Genomic DNA, 19,447 nt, shown 5'->3' with positions numbered 1-19,447 from the left:
AAAAAGTGTAATAAAAAAATGATCTTGTATTATTCCATTTTTTAAATTGCATTTACAATTTAAAATTCTGTAATAATAAATTTTTAAAATGATATTCTGAAGGCTGGCAATATGGTTTAGCTTGCTTGTAACTCGAAGTTAATTTTCTTCAAATTAGTAAAAATTTATGGTAAAAGTTTTAAAGAAAATAAAATGTTTCTTTGTATTTAGAAAATGAATCTTATTTATTTTTAAAAAAATCATTCCTCTTTTAAAGCTTTTTATAATCTTAAAACATGCTTTTGAAGAATAAGATATCTTCACTGAAAAAAAACCAAGACAAATATTTTATTGCACTAATTAGAAAAAAAGTTACAAGGAAAAAAACCATTTATTTTTAATCTTCTTTTGAGCTTTACAATTCAAAAAGCAAATGTGTGTTATTTAGTAAATAATAATAAATAATGCATCTCTTTATTTTACTTCTTGTATAATGGTATGTTTTTTAACAGATGTAAACGATAATTTACCACTTGAAAGAAATTCATCACTGTAAATAGATTTGCCGCTGGAAGTAAATTTACCTTTGGAAATAAATTTACCGTTAACAATAAATTTTTGGCTTGAAAATGAAATGCCTGTTGCCGCAAACGATCCTATTACACAGGTAGTAGTAGTACAAAGGGAAAATGGCCAAGGTAATTTTTTATTATTTTTAAATATATTTATTATATGCAGGATAGATACAAGTAAGGTAAATAAAAGGGAAATTTCAAAGAAATGTTTTCTTGCGACGAAACTCAGGGAAAAAATTTATTATCCGGGTAATATTTCGAACTAAATATAAAATCGAAAAAGAAGCATAATTAATATTCCTTCAAAATTAAATTATTTAATTTTTCCCACGTGAAAAGATTACCGGTAAAATCCGCGGATTTTCCGAAAATTGTTCTTTACCCGTAATTTTGTGATGAAAATGCAAAATTACTTCCTGTTTATTTGTGGATTACTATTTGGCAAAAATGAAGCATTGGGAAGTCATAAATTATGTTTACCAAGTATCCAAGTAAATTCAGGTCAACTTCTTCGTGGAAGTTCACCTTAAATAATATACCAGAAGGTTAAAAAACTTCCTTGTAGATTCCAGTTAAATTTTTCCTAAAAATTTATCTCAAAAAATACTACAGGAAGTTAAAAAATTTGTTGGTAGATCCAAGTTAACCTTAAGTCTAAAAAAATATAACACCACGTAACTAAGTTTCCAAGTCCATTTAAGTCAACCTTTTAGTAGAAATAAATTTCAAAAATCGCTGCTGATAAGTTAAAGTATTATTTTTGCATCGAAGACTCTCTTTTACCGCGCGAGGTTCACTAACCGCCCATTTACGATTTTTTGCTGTTTTTCGAGCGTACTCTGAAAACAAACAAATTTTTTAACCATTATATTTTTATACTTTTAATAATACTGTTCATTATAAAAGTAATTATAGTGTCATCTTACCCAAAATGGCTTCGACAGCAAACTTCGGGAGACTATCTTTGCTCCTCGAAGAGGGCAAGTGGAATTTTAAAAGCGCTTCTTCTGTAAATATATTACACATTAGTGTACGCTCTAATACAGTGTGCAATGAGGCTTTAGTGTGTTTGATATCTTTTAAAATATCTTTATCGATATAAACATCACTCTCCGGGAACAATTCAACGGCCTAAAAATAAAATTTTTATTTTATATATAGATGTTAATTAATTAATTGAATTGCTTAAATGTATACAGTGATAAAAATCTATATTAGTCTAAAATTTGTATACCAATTTTAGTAATTTAAATGTACACAATTTTTTACTTGAAATCTCTTAAAATTCAATTTAAAAAAAATGAACTGTAAATAACTCTTCCGAAATTCAATTATTCTTACAAATTTTATATTAGATTTTTCGCTAAATTATAATCAAATTGAATAGTGTTAACAGCGTTTTACACAAACTGATTTTTTTTAATTTAATAATTTTAAAAAATTCAATTAAAAATTCTCTATAATTTAATTATTGTCAGAATTATGTAGAAAAGCCACATCTTATCAATTTTTTCTTCATGGGAGCTTCCGCACGATAACTTTCATGCAGTAACTAAATAGTTTTTAATTAATTTTATGAAAATCGTACATTTTGGGCGTCATTTTTGGGAATCAAGGTAAGATTTTGAAAAAATCAAGTCAATTCATTTGACTCAATTTTTTCTTGATTCAGGAGGAATAATTGAGTCTAAAAAATGTCAAATGATCCTTTTCGAACTAATAACTTTTGATAAAATCATGAATTTTTGGAAAAAACGCTACATTTCAACGATTTTTACAACTTTTTGCTATGCATCCTAAAAATAAAAAGCTAATCAACATTTCTTCTTTATGGGAGCTTCCGTAAGATAACTTTTATGCAGTAACTGAAGAGTTTTTAATTAATTTTACAAAAATCGTATTTTTTGGGCCGCTTTTTCAGGAATCAAGATAAGATTTTGGAAAAATCAAGTCAAATCATTTGACTCAATTTTTTTCTTGATTCAGGAGGAATAATTGAGTCTAAAAATTGCCGAATGATCCTGTTCTAGTCAGTAGCTTTTGATGAAGTCCTGAATTTTTTGAATAATCGCTAAATTTTTACGATTTTTTCAACTTTTTGCTATTTACTCTAAAAAAAAGCTGATCAACATTTTTTTCTTGATGCGCGCTTTCGCAGGATAAGTATTTTGTAATTACTGGTGGGTTTTAATTAATTTTACGAAATTCGTTTTTTTAGGGTGACTTTGTTTGGAATCAGGGCAAGATCTTGGAAAATTCCAATCGAATCATGTGACTCAATTTTTTTCCGAATTTGGAAGGAATAACTGAGTTTATTTAAAAAATGTCGAATGATCCATTTCTATTCAGCAGCTTTTGAGAAAATCCTGAATTTTTGGAAAAAACGGTAAATTTATGCGTTTTTTGAAAGTTTTTTCTATTGATCCCTAAAAGTAAAGAGCTGATCAGGCTAAGTTTCTTGCAGATATTGTTGGGTCTTTAATAAGTTTTAGGGCAAGATCTTGGAAAATTTCAGTCTAATCATGTGACACAAATTTTTTTCAGATTTGGGAGAAATAACTGAGTCTAAAAAATGTCAAATGATCCTTTTCTAAACATTAGCTATGATAAAATTCAGAAATATTCATGTTGGCCACTAAAATCAGTCGAAATTCCCTGACTTTTCCCTAACCAGTGGTCCCCATAAAAAATAATTAATAATTTTAAAGTATGTAATACTTATTGTAGTAAATATTGAAAATTAGAAAATAAATTTGTTTACTTTTGTTCAAACGAAATTCAATTTTTTGTGTTTTAAACTTAATACGATGTCTGTAAATAAATTATAATTTTTTTAAATACATATAAATTTTACCTTTTCACCGGCACTCTCTTTCGTGAACAGAAAATAATTGATGTTTTTAGTGTTATTTTGGTGTCATCAGTTTCCATAGCCTCTCTAATATTGTTTTTTTCTCCATCACTATAATCATTTTCATCCAACATCGAATCAAATGCAGGAGCTGCTTCGTTTTCCTTCGAAACAGTAGATATTCCTGAAGTACTTGCCCCTGTTTCATCCACGAAGCTCGGAGTTGCTTCTTTTTCATTCGGAAAAGTAGATATACCCAAAGAGCTTGCTTCTGTTTGATTCAAGAAGTTTAAGCGTGAAGAACTTGGCGAAATCGATCTTTTAATGAAACTTGAAGTGAAAGATCGTGAGTCTTGAAAGCTTTGACTTCGGTTCGGATTCAAAGCAAGCTAAAAATTTTCAATGTTTTTAAATATTCTGTTAAAATATTTTTAGTTTAGAAAAGTTTTTAAAAGCAGGAAAAGGAACGATCAAAATGAACATAAACAATACTTTCGTATAATAAAAAGGTTTACAAATGATTTTTTACTTTACTTTCTTGTGAATATTTTTTTATTTTATGAAATTTAATATTTAAAAAAATCTTAAACTTACTTGTTTTAATTCTTGAAAAACATCATTTAACTCTTTATTGAGTTTCAATGCCGTTCGAACTTTTGATAAAAATGGAGAATTGGGCTCATCTAAACTCAATTGATTCTGTAAAATTAAATAAAATCACACACCGGAAAACAAAAATACAATTTTCATTCGTTGTAATAAAATACCTCACTATCTTGAAATAACTCCGTCTCGGGCGAAAGTTTTCTTTTTTTTGTCTGGCCTTTTTTCTTTGACATTTGATCGGGAATTCGGATCAACTCATCTTCATCGGCTAAATAAATTTTTAAGGGTATTATATACTGATTTAATTTTTTTTTTAAATTAGCTTTAATTCCTTTTAAATAAAAAATATTAAATAATAAAAATTTTATATTTGTGTCAGGTGTATTTTTCGACATATAAACCCTGTACATTGATTAAAATTTTGTTTTAATTCCAGATTTTTCATCGAATTTAGTAAATTAAGATTTTCTGGAAAACTATAACTGACAAAGTGGGCTCCTTGCATGCGGACGTCCACGTCCTTATTTGTCCTTATTTAATTAATATTAAAACAAAGTTGTACTTAACAAACTTTTTATTTAGATAAAATTTTCATTTAATAGAATTTGGTAAAATGCCAATTGTATTAATTGAAAAAACTATAAAGTAGAAATTGTGTTGAATACAAATTATTCTATGCAAAAAATTAGTTTTAATGAAAATTCGGTTAATCTTTAAATCTGTTTTATAAAACATCCGCTAAATAGAAATTCTGTTTGATTTATTTTTTAATCAACTTTTTTAGAAAATGAAATCATATTAAACTGAAATAGGGATATATGCCACAAGAATCTATGTTTTACCTTCCCTGACAATTACGTGACTTTAAAAAATTTTATATTAAAAAAAGTTTATTTTAGATAATTATAGAAATTAATTTTATTAATTTCTTAACTATAATTAATTAATTTAATTATAAATATTTTATGATAATTATTTAAAAATTATTTTTTTATGAATATAATCAGATTTTTAATATAATTTGTTCAAATAGTGTTGAAATAAAGCTAATAAAGGATTAAAATTTTTTAAATAGATAGCCTGAAACTAAAAAAATTGCTTTTCATTAAAAAACATTTTTTTCGAAATGCCTATTATATATATGATAAAAAACAATATCTGAAATTATTCAGACTTCACTTTTGTAATTAATTTTAAATAAGAATATTGATTAAATTAATTAAAAATTTAGGTACATATATACCCACATGATATGTGAACTATGACAGCAGTATATTTTTTTTAACGATAGTTGATTCCGGACACAGATAAGTCACCGTCATTCTAACTTTCAGTTCCGGATTTTTCGGATCAAAGATAATTGACGATTTACTTATAATCGTAAGGCAATTATCTCCATCAATAAGAAAGCAATCATCCATTTTTTAAAGAATGAAAGTAAACTTTTTAAGTAAACAAATTTTTTTGGTCACTAATGATAGGGTAGATAAAAATGATGAGCCTTTATATTTCCGTTACCATGTTTTATTGATTTCAATATAAACAGAAATTCAGTTGTTTGTTTGTTTCACATCTTTATAGCAACCGAAAAAAAATGAAAAACTATGAACTTACTTGCAAATTGGTAATTTTTCTGCCAACAATTTGATAAAAAAAAAGAATTAATTTTTAATGATTAACCATTTTCAAAAGGCATTAATAAAGAATTTTTAACGATTTTTTCTAATCTGTTTGTTCATAATTTTTATTAATTTTACTATTAACAATCAGCATTTATTATTCAAATACCTTAATTTTCTTAAGCACTATACTCCTTAAATATTTGTTCCATCGAAATCCTTAATTTAATAAAATAAAAAAGATTAAAACGTAAGTATTTTTAATTTTAAAAGTACTGAACAATTAAAAATAGATAGCTATCTACAATTACCTGCTCTAGTTTTAAAATCGCTTCATTTGCTTTTTCATTAATTTTGGTGGCCTTTGAGATTCCAATTTTTAAATCTTTATTACTTTTTTTTCAGCATTTAATACTTTTTCCAACTCTATGGCCAAAACAACATGCTCTTCTCTTGTTCTTTCAATAAATCTTAATCTCTTTGCTTCATAATCTAATCTGTAATTTTTATTGCTTCCTCCTTTGTGATTTCTTCGTTTTCAATTTTTTCTAATCTCTTCTTTATTTATTTTTTTAAAACTTTTTCGTTTTCTAAAACATAATATCATTTTTTATGCATAATGTTTTCGAAATTGCTATACATTTAATTTAAAAGTACAATTTCATCTAAAGATTTTGAAAATGAATTAATGAACATGTAACGTTATGCGTCAAGTTTTACAACATAAACGTTATTTACCGGATTCCATTAAAATTGTTCCTCCTCGAATTTTTCTTTCTTACGTGGTTTTGTTTTTCTTTTCGGCAAGAAATTACACTTTTGTTCCAATTTTGATATCAGCATCGTCAGTCACTAATAACATTGACTTATTTATCACATAAAACCAATCGCTCTTTGTGAAATTGTTTTCTATTAAAAAGAAATGTTCCGGTCGATTTGAGTTGGACATTTTTTTTAATTTTGTGATTTTTAGATGTAAATACAAATAAAAAATTTGATGGTTATGTCAATATTTAAATTATATTAATGGGCCTGAGCACAGTAAATCGTAAAGGCTAACGCAGAATAGAAACGTAACCAGAATCGCAATCCTATCAGCAAAAGAAAGAATGAGATAAAGAAGGATATATATATGGGCAAATCCACAGAACCGGCCGATTTCATGTTACTCATATATTTTTCTATTTTAGAAGTATTATATTAATTATTTTCATACTTCAACCATTTTGTAATATCTCTGAGAACCTATTGAAATAAGAAAATTGAATAAATGTGAACCTTCTAGTCTTTTATAAAAAATAAAATCGAATTAAGTAACTTAAAAAATGAAATTTACGGTGTTACTCCAGGTATAAATTTTAATTCTTATAGGTATAACTTGTTCGGCATAGATCCGAACAATTCCAAACTGTGGTGAATTATAGTTTACTTATTGAAGAATGTTTTGAAAGTAATAAAAAATATGTGCTCTTAAATAAAAAGAAATGATAGTCGTTGAAAGTAGCGTTACTCATTATTTTATAATAATGAAATGTCTATACATTTTTGTAAATATCTTTTGCGGCGATTATTCGATTTGAATTTTTCAAATTGGAGCTTATTGCTTGTGAACAGACGAACAAATGTATGTATCATAGAATAGAGTGCAATCAGAATTAAAGAAAATATTCCAATAATTATCACTCTATGTTTAAGCGTGAACCATTTTCAACTTAGCCTTTTTTCAGTAGCACAACTACAGGATAAAATATGATGAGTTGAAAACATGTGTGATTATATAAAGACATTATTATAATTCTTGTATGCAAACGCCAAATTATATTTTCAATTTATAACGTCTAAAAATTAAAAATAAAAAAAAATTTATCGAAATTTAACTAGTTAATCGTGAAAAATGAATTATCCTTTCATTTGTTTTATTTTCAAAGTTATATCAAAATCGATGTCAATAATGTCAGTTTGTTGGTTAAAATAGTTAATATCAAAATTAGTAAGTAAACAATTTAATTTACAGAAATAAAAAATTAAATGCTAATAAATAAAATATATAATAAAATATGATAAAATATAAATAATTTATTTTTGATAATTAAAAAATTAATTATTTGTATTTTATCATATTTCATTATTCAAAATGTTTTGCACATATTTCAAATAATATATAAAAAAAAAACAAAGAAATGCCATTTTTAATTATAATTTCCAGAAGAAAAATAATATTTTCGTTTTTGGCTTTTAACTCAAACGGCATTAAAATAAAATGAATCACGCAAGAAGATAATTGTTCTTGAATATATTTTAAAGAAAGTAAACCATAAATAAAAGGTGTGCTTGCTATTTGGAAAATTTTCATCTTGATAAGTAAAAATCGGCCGGTTCTGTGGATTTGCCCATATATATATATTGTCCTTCTCTAACACATTCTTGCGTTTACGGTTACCTTTTCTATTCCGCTGAGGCCTATGGACTCAGCCTCATTGGCATCTAGTACGTTTCAATCTAGGGACTTCAGTATTTCAAAGTTTTTGTTTTGTTTTCTTATTCTATACCATGTCGTGCATCCATGTTGACTTGAGTGACAAAGCAATATATTTTAATGAAAAACAAGAAAAAAACAGGATTTAATCACAATCGAAACCAGAAGTTTTAAGTGTTTAAGAAACCTTCATCAGTTATTATTATAAATTCCAAACGAAAGTGAGATCAAATCTCAAGAACTAAATCTAAACGCAAAAAAAAGGATCAAATCAAAATCAAATTTACGAGTTTAAATAGAGAAACACAAGTAATTCCTGTAAAAGTTGCCGTTAGCAAAGTCGAAGGTGGGAGGGTCGAGAAAATCACATTACAATAATTAAAATAATAACAATTTATTGCAAGAAAAATAATTTGGAAAACGTCAATAAAAATTTTAACATGATTCATAATAAACGAGACATTTGTAACGAGTTTAGAATTACCCTAAAGGCCATTTCAAAGAGATTCTACACTAGAATTATCGCGACATCAATTAACGCAACTCTAAATAAAATTTACATACAATAATTCAGCAAAACGATACAAAAAAAATATAATAAGGAAATGGCGCTTCTTGACGAACAATTCTCTGGTCTAATAGTCAAAATTATGATAGAAGAGAACGCATGGTCAAACACAATTCAATAATTTACACACGATAATAAAATAAAATTAACATGATAATGCAACAGAATCTCAATCCTAAAATCGGGTTTAAGCGGACAATTTTTGTGGCACAATGTGAGGTAACGGGGTGATTAGGTAGTTTTCCGGGGCAACATCATCGGCGAAAGGTAGTTTTCTTTGGTAAGGGGAAAAACTTGCAATAACGGGGTAAAATTGTGGTAACAGGGAAGACATGGTAAATAATTAAGAATAAAATAGGATTTAAAACGGAAACTCTAGAACATTTAAGCTAAAACTTTCCTGGCCACATGGTTCAACGAGAATAAAAAAAAGGTACATATTAACATAATAATTCTAATAATTGATAATGAAGGGGTAAAAGTTAATTAATGATATTAAACGTAAGGATCATATTCTAAATTACTTACGAAAAGGGACAACGAGAAGCAAGCGAATAAAGAAAAAGGGAAAATGGCTCGTTTAACCATGTGGTCGGCTGAACCACTTGTTACAAACTTACATTTTTCAATAAAAAGGGGAATGTAATGTACTGGCACTTACATGAATCGAAGAGTCGAAAGATTCTTGAGAGGCTCTGCTGCTTACGCACTAAACTTAACTTGAAAAAGATACTAAAATTTTGTGAAACACTTGAATGAGAAAAGAAACTGAACTGTTGCCGGTAGCTACTCAATCAAGAAGAGCGGTATGGGTCTCATGCCGTGGGCACGTTACCTCGTTCCTCACCCCACGTTTTCCGCCGATATCACTGTTTGATCCTGTATCCCTACGCCTAAATCAGGAGCGTGACTACGGGTAAAAACAGTGACAGGGTATATTTTTAATTGTAGATTTTAGCCTCAAGAATTAATTTTCTCTTTACTCGTGAATTCTTGCCGTCAACTCTGGGATTTTCTGGGTATCAGGGGAGGCGACAACGCGAATTTTACTAATTTATATAAATTAATAAATTCTTGATAGGGTACTGAAAGAAAATCCGGGACTGAACGAGAGGAGTCTCCAATACGACGGAAAAATAGCGAAGAATTTATCCTCTTTTCATAACTTCTTAAACGGCATCCTCGAATTCCCAAAAGGGTGAATATTAATAATAATTATTAACAATTCAAGGGATTTCTTTATAAAGTTATTTAGCGAGAGGTTGAGCGAAAGGGCGACGTGTTTTCAGGGATATTTCTTTGGCACTTTGATGATCGTGGTATTTTCCTTATTTGGGCTGGACGACGGAAGTGACGAAACGGCGCCGCTGCGTGGACTTTTCCAATGCGAGCCATACTGGAACCGGGATTTCTCTCTTGTTTGAATTCAGCTCCGCAAATTTTCATGAAATAAATTCGGGAGAATTAATAAACAAAGATATAAACGAAACATTGACCATGACCAGAGAATCATTATGCAACCACTGGCATTGTTTGGCAACTAATTTTTATTTTTAACATTAAAAATTATAAACAATATTCACAAAAATTGTGCCACGTTTTGTAATATATTTATCTTTTTAGGAACTATATTGTATGTGTTTCTATTTTTTAAATGAAATTAAAACAAACCAAAATTAATAGTGTATTTGAAAATTGAGTAACAGTAAAGATTTTGAGGTTAAATCGCTGATTAATTTTTTTTTATTAATCCACCATTACAGTTTTCAAGAAATATTTTATGCACATTTTTATTTTTTACATCCGTGGTCTGTTAATTTCACAATATAATAAATAAATTTGAATTTTTAATATAGCAGATAAATATAAAGTGCGAAATGATTACACGAATTAAATTAAATTTTTTTAGTAAGAAATATTGTATTTCTTTAATTCTTGAATATCCCTAGTGCATATTTTTACGCAAGATGAGGCAAAAAATTAGTTCTGTTTATAAATCTGACAAATTTTTCAAAAAAAATATTAAATATAGTTTCTACAACTTTCACTAAAAAAATTATATAATATTACCTAAATTTTAATTTTTTCTTAAATTGTAATTATAGCGGGAACTAGAACCGAAAAAGTGTTACTCAGTATGACAAAAAAGATGTGAATATTTTTGAGAACTGACGCAGAGAAAAATGGATACTTAGAATAAGTATCTATGTATTTATTTATGAATATATCAGATATTTAACTACAGGACAATCATCTACATAACAAAATTTATTATCTTTAGATATTTAATCTCAATTAATTAACGATGAACATTTTAATAAAAATAATCCAATTTTATATTAAAATATTAAATAATGGATACAATACAAATATTTATTTATTAAACATTCAAACTATTTGTACTTAATGAATAAAAAAATATTTATTTTCAGATTATGTTTGGTACTTTTAATTGAAACTCATGTGATTTGAACTTTTATGCTACGCGTTGATTTGAATATCTGAAGATACCAAATCCGAATATAAATATTTTCAGTAAGATTTTTATTCTCCATTATACATATGATAGGTCTGATTATATTATTTTAAGTAGATATAGCATACTACTTTTAAGTATCCATTTTTCTCAGAACATATGATGCATATACTTCTGGCGTCCTTTTTGCAAATTTGGGTCCAATTTTTCGTAGATAATCTTGCACATAATGAGGGTTTTTGGACAACTTTTTGGATCTTTTAGAGCACACTGTGATTGGATGGATGCAAGAGAATACTAATAGTGATTGGATATTATAGTGATCCAGATCATTTATTAGCGGCTGCCGGACACCCCCCCCCATATTTGAAATTTACACCAATATTTTTGATTAAGCTAGTCAGATCATTTGTGTCCGATACAATGGACCCTTTTCTCAGAAGCGGTCACAATTGGTCCCTCTTCTTAGGGACAGCGCTGCCTAGGGACGTCCTTATTTTGTTTGTTTTCACAAAAACAATTCAATATCAACGTATATTTGTGTTAATAAAAAAATTTGTTTTAGGTGGTTGATGTTAACTCCAAATTTTGCACATGAGAGAAATTTAAATTAGGGTCATTCTTTTTACAAAACAGATCGATATATTTTTTGAAGTTCACCAGAAGCTGAAAAATGGTAACGTTCTATGTAAAAATAAAATTTTATTATATTTTTAATAGAATATAAATAAAATTTAGATTAAGGCCATTTGATACTTCATGATATAATATCGAGTCACGTGGTTTAACACGGGAAATTTGTCCGCGCTCTAGTTTTTAAAGTAATGCATATTTTGAGCCAGAAATTTAGTCGAAAAAGATGGTTTGTAATGATTTTCGAGTAAGTGTAAATATCAGTGGTCCGTAAGGTGCTGCCCTCCAGCGACATTTTCTTATACTATGCGTTTTTGTTTAAACGACTAAAAAACACCTTTTTCGACACAATTTCGAAAAACCCCAACCCGCCGCCCATAGCCTATATTATTTTACACATTTCCACAAAATTTTGGCCCAAAATATGTATTACTTTAAAAACTAGAGCGCGGACAAATTTTCCGTGTTAAACCACGTGACTCGATATTATATCATAAAGTATCAAATAGCCTTAAGGCGTGTAAATTGCTTATAGTGTTATTATGACCTTGAAAAATCAAAATCATCCGTATAAAAACCGATTTCAATTAAATGAACTATTTAATTACTAAGTTCAAAAACTATCTCCGTATAAGAAAAAAAAGTGTCAAAATTCATGCATTTTTAACATTTGAAAACGGTAACCTCACCAAAATATTTCGTTTTTTGCCAAAAAAGAGACTTGTCAGAAGAGTTGCATTGAAACTTATTAGTAAAATATGTGACCGTCCACGACAAAACAAGGCTTAGCTTCTAAAAATTTTTTTTTAGTTTCACCTTCATAAAAATTTTCTTTTTAATTAAGTAAAATAAAATAAAATTTTTATTGAATCCTTTACATATAATAAAAACTTACACATGATTGTTTTGTATTAAAAATTTTTTCTTTTTGTGTATTTTAACTAAAAACATCAAAAATATACTCTAAAATTGTTGGGAGCTAAGCCTTGTTTTGTCGTGGACGGTCACATATAATCATTCCATCATATTAGACTGAGAAATACATCTTTTTGAATTACTTATTTGTTCGGACACTCAGGGAAAGATTAGTTTGCAACAAAAATATTCTTTTAGGCTACAGTCCCATGTGAGCGTTTTGCGTTGCATTTTGTCACTAGGCCATGAGTGTAAATACAGCAAACATATATCTGCATCTCTTTTACACTCATGGCCTAGTTACAAAACGCAACGAAAAAGGCTGCCATGGGACTCCAGCCTTAAATCAATTTTTAAATCAAAGATAAAATTTTTTTGAAATAAAAAATTTATATTTTTAAAAAACAAATTTCGTATAAATTCAGTTTCGAACTGAATATTTTAAACCTAAAAAAAATTTCTTTGAATCAAGGAAATATTTCTTTTGATCTTAAGTTTATTGAGTTACGACGACTAAATCTACGCAAAGAAGATAAAGATAAAGAAGTTTGTCATTTGTTGTATCCTTGGAATGTACGAGATATATGTGAAACGCAGAAATAGCGATTTTCAATGTATTGATGGTTTTCTTCATAATGAAAATTTTGTCAAATTTTTGTTCACTGTCTTACGTGTAACTTCACTTGTACATGTAACCTTACTTGTAAAAGTCCGCATTAAATTTTACATCTCTTGAAAATACATTAATCTGAAAATATAATGAATATATTTTACATTTGAAAAAATTTTCGAATTATTAGTAGTAAAGAAATAATATTTTAAATCAGAGAAATTTTTCTTTGGCCTTATAACAATGCACAAATTTCTTCGATTTACAGAAAATATATTTAAAACAAATCTTTTTCTTAGTTGTACAGCAAATGCGTCAATGACGGATTCACAGCTGTAATAACTCAAGAGAATGTATGAGCTGTTTGTATTTTGCAAAATGGTAGTGCGTTTTCTATAAGTTATTTTGAGTTACATGGTTTCTTTATTATTATTTCTTAAAAACACGTAAATTGTAGAGAATGGGACAAGCGACATGATCCTCGAACGAAATAATGACATTTTAATTTTTATTGTTTTAGACTGTCCAGAAGGTCCTATTTTTTGATCTGAAAAAATCTATAAGTCTTTAAAGTGAAAATAAGAAATTTGGTGCTTCTAAGTAATTCGCCACTGTTGCACTCATCTTATGTAATATAATGTGAAATGCTCATAACTGACAGAAAAGAAATTCACCTCACTTCACAAAATTGCTTAAAAATTCACTGTTACTTTGCTCTTCTTAATTCTCTGAAAATTATTTTCCTGAAACCTCTGTAAGGAAATAACAAAAACACAGGGATTGACTTGGGTTACAGAAATCGGAGAAAAGTTATGAAATTTTATCAACAATACTGAAGCAATAAAATTTATGAAAATGTTATTAAAATTCTCTTTTTTGGTAATTTCAGTTCAATATGGCGGACACATTTTTAAAAAGTAGTTGGATTTTTACGAAAATTGGTATGTAGGGGTTTTGGGAGTCGCTGATTATAAATTTATCATCATATTATTCAAATTCAAAATGGCGGATCCAATATGGCGGACAAATTTTTAAAAAGTAGTTGGATTTTTATAAAAATTGGTATCATGGGGTTTTTTGGAGTCGCTGATTACGAATTTAACGTTAGATTATTCAAATGTAAAATGGCAGATATAGTACGGTGGTCAAATATCTTTATGTTTCTACATGTGTCTGCATCCAGGGCACCTCCACGCGGTGACGGTGGGCAACGGAGTTTGTCCGCTATCCGGCTAAGTCCCTGGATAATAGCTTTGATACCGTCATGGCAGACACACGTAGAAAACGTATTACGATGCAGGGACTCGGAACCCCAGTATCGGCCAAGTTACATAAAAATTCAACTATTTTTTAAAAACTCGTCCGCCATATTGGATCCGCCATTTTGAATTTGAATAATCTGACGATAAATTTGTAATCAGCGACTCCCAAAACCCCTACATACCAATTTTCGTAAAAATCCAACTACTTTTTAAAAATGTGTCCGCCATTTTGAATTTTATAAATCTGACGTTAAATTCGTAATCAGTGACCCCAAAAACCCCCGAGTAACAAGATTCAAGCAAATCTGCCATTATTTAAAAAATTTCTCCTGTCATTTAAAATCAGCTATGTTTTTTGAGGTTATGTCAAAATCCTGACGTGATGGAGCTAAACGGACTTCAGATTCGTGTTCAGCGCATCAAAATACATCAAGAAATGGTGGTCTCATTCCCCGGCCCGGGTACTTTTTTTGTGTGGCTGTGTTTTTAATTGAGGAACAAAACAAAAATGCGTCTGTAAGTCAGGAAAAAGTCTAGCAAAAACGAAATCAAATTTTCAGGTCGGGTCGGATCGGGTTTACTTAAATCGAGCTCAGGCCGCGGGTTCGGGCCGTGTCGGGCTTTATCATAAACCCGAATATATTCGAGCACTCGAACATATTCGGATTTTTGAAATTTGTTACTTTTTAAAACTTAATTACGTTTATTATTAAAAAATATTTGTAATTTCTAGTATTCGAATGCTATACTAGCCATGTTTAACTTTCTCGATATATCAAGTACTCTTTTCGATAAGACAAGTGCTTTCAATACCTCAAATGAATTCGGATTACTCGAAAATTTTTGAGTATCCGAAAGTGCCCGAAAACTTAGGGTACCCGAATGCATTCAGGTACCAGATTTTTCGGGTAATGCCACATTTTCGGGTAGCCCGACATTTTTTAATAGCCCGAGCCCGACCCGAGTTTTCGGGCTTTTTGCACACCTCTACCAATAACTCTTTTAATTCATTAGTTTCTTAATTAAATTATAAAAATTAAACATGATTATACATATTTAATTGACATTTTAAGTAGAAAATCTTGACAATACATAAACTGACACTTATTAAAGGGTTAGTACCACATTTGAATAATTTTTTCCAAACTTTTTTTTATCACAAATGTTTTTTTAATTACATTGAACTTTTTATAAATAAGAGGGGGTTTCAAAATATTAAAATTTTTTCATTCCTTGTATATCATTGATTATCTTGTGGAAATAAAAAAATACTTCTAGTTCTGATTGCCGTACACGATATATCAAATTCAGGGCATTAAAAAAACAAAACTTATATTTTCATGAAAAGTAAACTCTGTCGTGCAAGGTTAAAAGAACGTAAGTGACATTTTTATCGAAATTAAGTTTTTGATTCGTAAAAAAGCTGCATTTAACTGTGTAAAAAGAATTAACATTTTTAATTATTTATAGCAAAATTAGGTTGTTCAAAAATGGAAAAAATGACGAAATGCAAAATAAAAAGATATATAAGTGATCTTTGTGAGTCGATATATTTGTAAACAGCATTGGTGACGTCACCAAGATACAACGTAAAAAGAACACAAAGTCGCTTATGTTTTTTTCACATTGTAAACGAGCCCGAGTGAGGGGTGAATTTAGAACCAAATACCATGTATTTTTCCTGCAGGTGACTATGTGTTTCTTACATTCCTTTTTTTAATTATTGTTATTTTTTTAATATAAGTTATTTAAAAAAGTATTTATTTTTTACAAAATATGAAACAGCATACTGGTTTTATTTAAAGATCTTACATATTAATTAAATATTTATTTTATAGTATAAATCCAAGTGAAAAAGATTTTTCTCAATTTTCTCCGTTCGACCAAAATGTCACTCAAGTTCTTTTTAGTTTGCGCAGCAGAACTTGTTATATCATCGGATAGCAACCTTTTTTTAATGTATATTATTTGAAAAATAGATTAAATATTTTTAAAAAATTGTGATGCTAGTTGGGATGTGTTACAAAGTTTGATAAATAAAATAAGTTCAATTTTGTGGTAGAAAACAATTTAATCAGATTGACAGAAAATCCAGTATACATTACACATTTAATGATACATAAGTAACTTACCAAGATTAAAAAAAAGGAAACACAATAAACAATAAAATTAGTATGAATACGAACAATTAACAAAAGAACACTTTCACTCAGTCGAAAACTTTCGGAGATACAGTCTCGGAAAAGGCCTCGGAAAAACTGAAACTCGGCAGGTAGGGACCTTGTTCTTCCCTTTCCCTTTGAGATAGAATTTTTCTACCTGCGGGCGCAACTCAATATTGGAAGGGGAAGTCTGACCAATTTGCAGGACGTGTAATTGCGAACAGGATGATAGACGTGCATCTTTGGAGCAAACAATAAAAATTTCACCTGGATCAGTGCAATAGTTTTTTTTTCTAGGATGTACGATAGATCAATTAAAGAACGTTTTGAGAAAAAGCGAATTTATGAAACTATCTTTTTCAAAAATTTTAGATTGAACATTTTTTAAGGTTCTGTTTACACAGAGCCGCGACGGAACCCTTATTGAATCATTTGCTTTGTTCGTTCATAAAGTGTGGTCCCCCTTTATCGATTTTATCCAGTTTAATCCAATGAGCACAAAATTGGTACACATAGAATAGATTCAACGAAAAGTATAGTGAACCTGATTGGAAGTAATTTAAATAGTTTTTGGAGAAAAACTCTTCTTTCCAAAAAACGCGTGTTTCTACATTAACTTTTCTAGTTTCAAATCTGAAGAGCTGCAATGTGGTATAAATATGTATTTTTATGAGTATATATTTAACCCAAAATATAGCGGACGCGATTCAAATTAATTGAAATATATTTTGTTTTCGAAAAACTCATTACTTCAGAAAAACGCAGGTTCCCCTCTTTAACTTATTTATTATCCCTTTTAATAATTTCAAAAATTAGTTGCGTGTATTTATATAAATAAAGTCGCGAATGGAAACCTTGCTAAGCGAGTGTTACTCGTAAATGCCCAATGTTGTGATGTTATAAATTTTACAACAAATTTATTACATTTATTACATGAATCCGTGTGATTGTGGCATGGATTCCAAGCAAATTGCGCATAGATGTGTGAGAGTATTATTCCTAGCAGGTGCCCATGTGAAAATAGTTGAGTATTTGGGTATATGTATTTAAAAATGAATATCTTTTCCAAAATGATGTGGTACTAACCCCTTAAAATAACAACATGTTAAATAATATATATTATTCAATATTTTAATTAATTATTTTTTTATTTTTTTTATATTATATTATTTATTATATTATAAGAAACATGTACTAGTAATTTCTGGTTCCCAGATGCTCCCAGGTATTCGAAATTTTTTGGTAACCCGAATGCATTTGAGTAATTGATAGTACCCAAGTTTACGAAAATTTTACGTTTTTTTTTAAATTCTAAGTAATAAACATGGCTCGTATGGCTATCAGTACTCGTAAATTTCAAAAACTCAAATATCTTTTAATACTAAACAAAATCAAGTTTTTAAGAATTAGAAATTTTAAAAACCCGAGTGTATTCAGGTACCCTAACTTAATCGGGTATTTAAACTTTTTGTGTACTCGAAAATTTCTAGATTCCAAAGATGTGAAGAAGCCCGACTCAACTTTAACTTGACCCGATCTGACTTGAAAATCGAAACGCCCGAAATCACCAGATCTGGTTTTGAACTCCTTGCACCCCTCTAAAATATATATGAGTTTCAGAGTTCAACTTCTGATAACGGAGATCTGGAAACGGAGCTATCAAGATCTTCTTCTTCATTGCCCGATGAAAACAATGAAACCTCTTTTGAAATTGCAAATGAATCGAGATCTTCGTCTTCATTGCCTCCTGAAAACAATGAAATGTCTGCTGAAATTCCAAGTGAATCAAGATCTTCCACTTCATTGTTCCATGAAATCAATAAAACGTTTTCTGAAATTGAAAGTGGATCGAGAACTTCATCTTCATTGTCCCATGAAAACAATGAAACGTCTTCTGAAATTGCAAGAGAATCTTCACGAACTTCGTCAACTGATGATGGAATCGTTTCATCCTCCCCAACGTTAAATCAACTGTCAGTTGAAAGTCTATCTGAATTTGATATTCTAAGTTCTTCCGAAATCGAAAGGGAAAATAATGTGGCAAGAAGTATATCTGGTAGAAACTCAGCAACAGATTCTTTTAGTGCCTCCTTGTCACCAACAGTCGATCAAATAGGGGATTCAGATGTTCCGCTACAATTTAATAGTTCTTCCTCTTCTAATTCACGTTCGTTAGCTGCCATCTCGTCAAATGAAGATAACGATTCTGAAAGTAAAGAAATTGCAAGTAACGATGATGATGATGAAAATCACTTAGACTGGATAAACGAGCCAATTTTTACAGAATCGACAGTTCGTGGTGTGGATGCCTTGTGCCATTTGTTGAAGGTTTATGTAACGAACCATCTAAGTAAAAAAACTTTAAGCGACATGTTGAAAATGGTCAATTTACTTTTACCGGTTGATCAGACATTGCCGAAAACAATGTATAAACTGCAATCACTGATAGAAAATTTACTTCCTCATTCTCAGTCAGATTATACGACTAAGCATCGGATTTTCACAGACTGTTTTTATTATTTGGAAATATGGTCTGATGATAGTAGAATAGAGCGATGTGTCAACTGTAGTAGTAGGGATATCAAAAGAATTTTTTTAGAGTTTGATTTGGAGACTGAGTTACGTAGTGCCTTTGGAATTAAAAACCTGCAAACTTTAATCGATGACTATCAAGCCAAGTGTTCGAGTCGAAATGAAGATAATGTGTATGATTTG

The 19,447-nt window shown here is 29.1% G+C and overlaps 1 protein-coding gene across 1 annotated transcript; it reads right to left on the bottom strand.

Annotated features, from left to right (window-relative positions):
• Positions 1-915: 915 nt before the first annotated feature.
• On the bottom strand, positions 916-8,195 carry LOC127290611 (uncharacterized). The gene is made up of 5 exons (XM_051319306.1): positions 8,180-8,195; positions 4,173-4,279; positions 4,000-4,104; positions 3,409-3,794; positions 916-1,685 (listed from the first exon to the last, which is right to left on the bottom strand). The coding sequence occupies exons 1-5, from the start codon at positions 8,193-8,195 to the stop codon at positions 1,634-1,636; spliced, it is 666 nt and encodes a 221-aa protein (XP_051175263.1). The 3' UTR covers positions 916-1,633.
• Between the last annotated feature and the right edge of the window lie 11,252 nt (positions 8,196-19,447).

The sequence above is a fragment of the Leptopilina boulardi genome, unplaced genomic scaffold (genome assembly GCF_019393585.1).
Source record: "Leptopilina boulardi isolate dan_hultmark-lab unplaced genomic scaffold, ZJU_Lbou_2.1 LbouV2_73, whole genome shotgun sequence".
NCBI classification, from domain to species: Eukaryota; Metazoa; Arthropoda; class Insecta; order Hymenoptera; family Figitidae; genus Leptopilina; species Leptopilina boulardi.
This window is presented reverse-complemented; position numbering and strand designations above follow the sequence as displayed.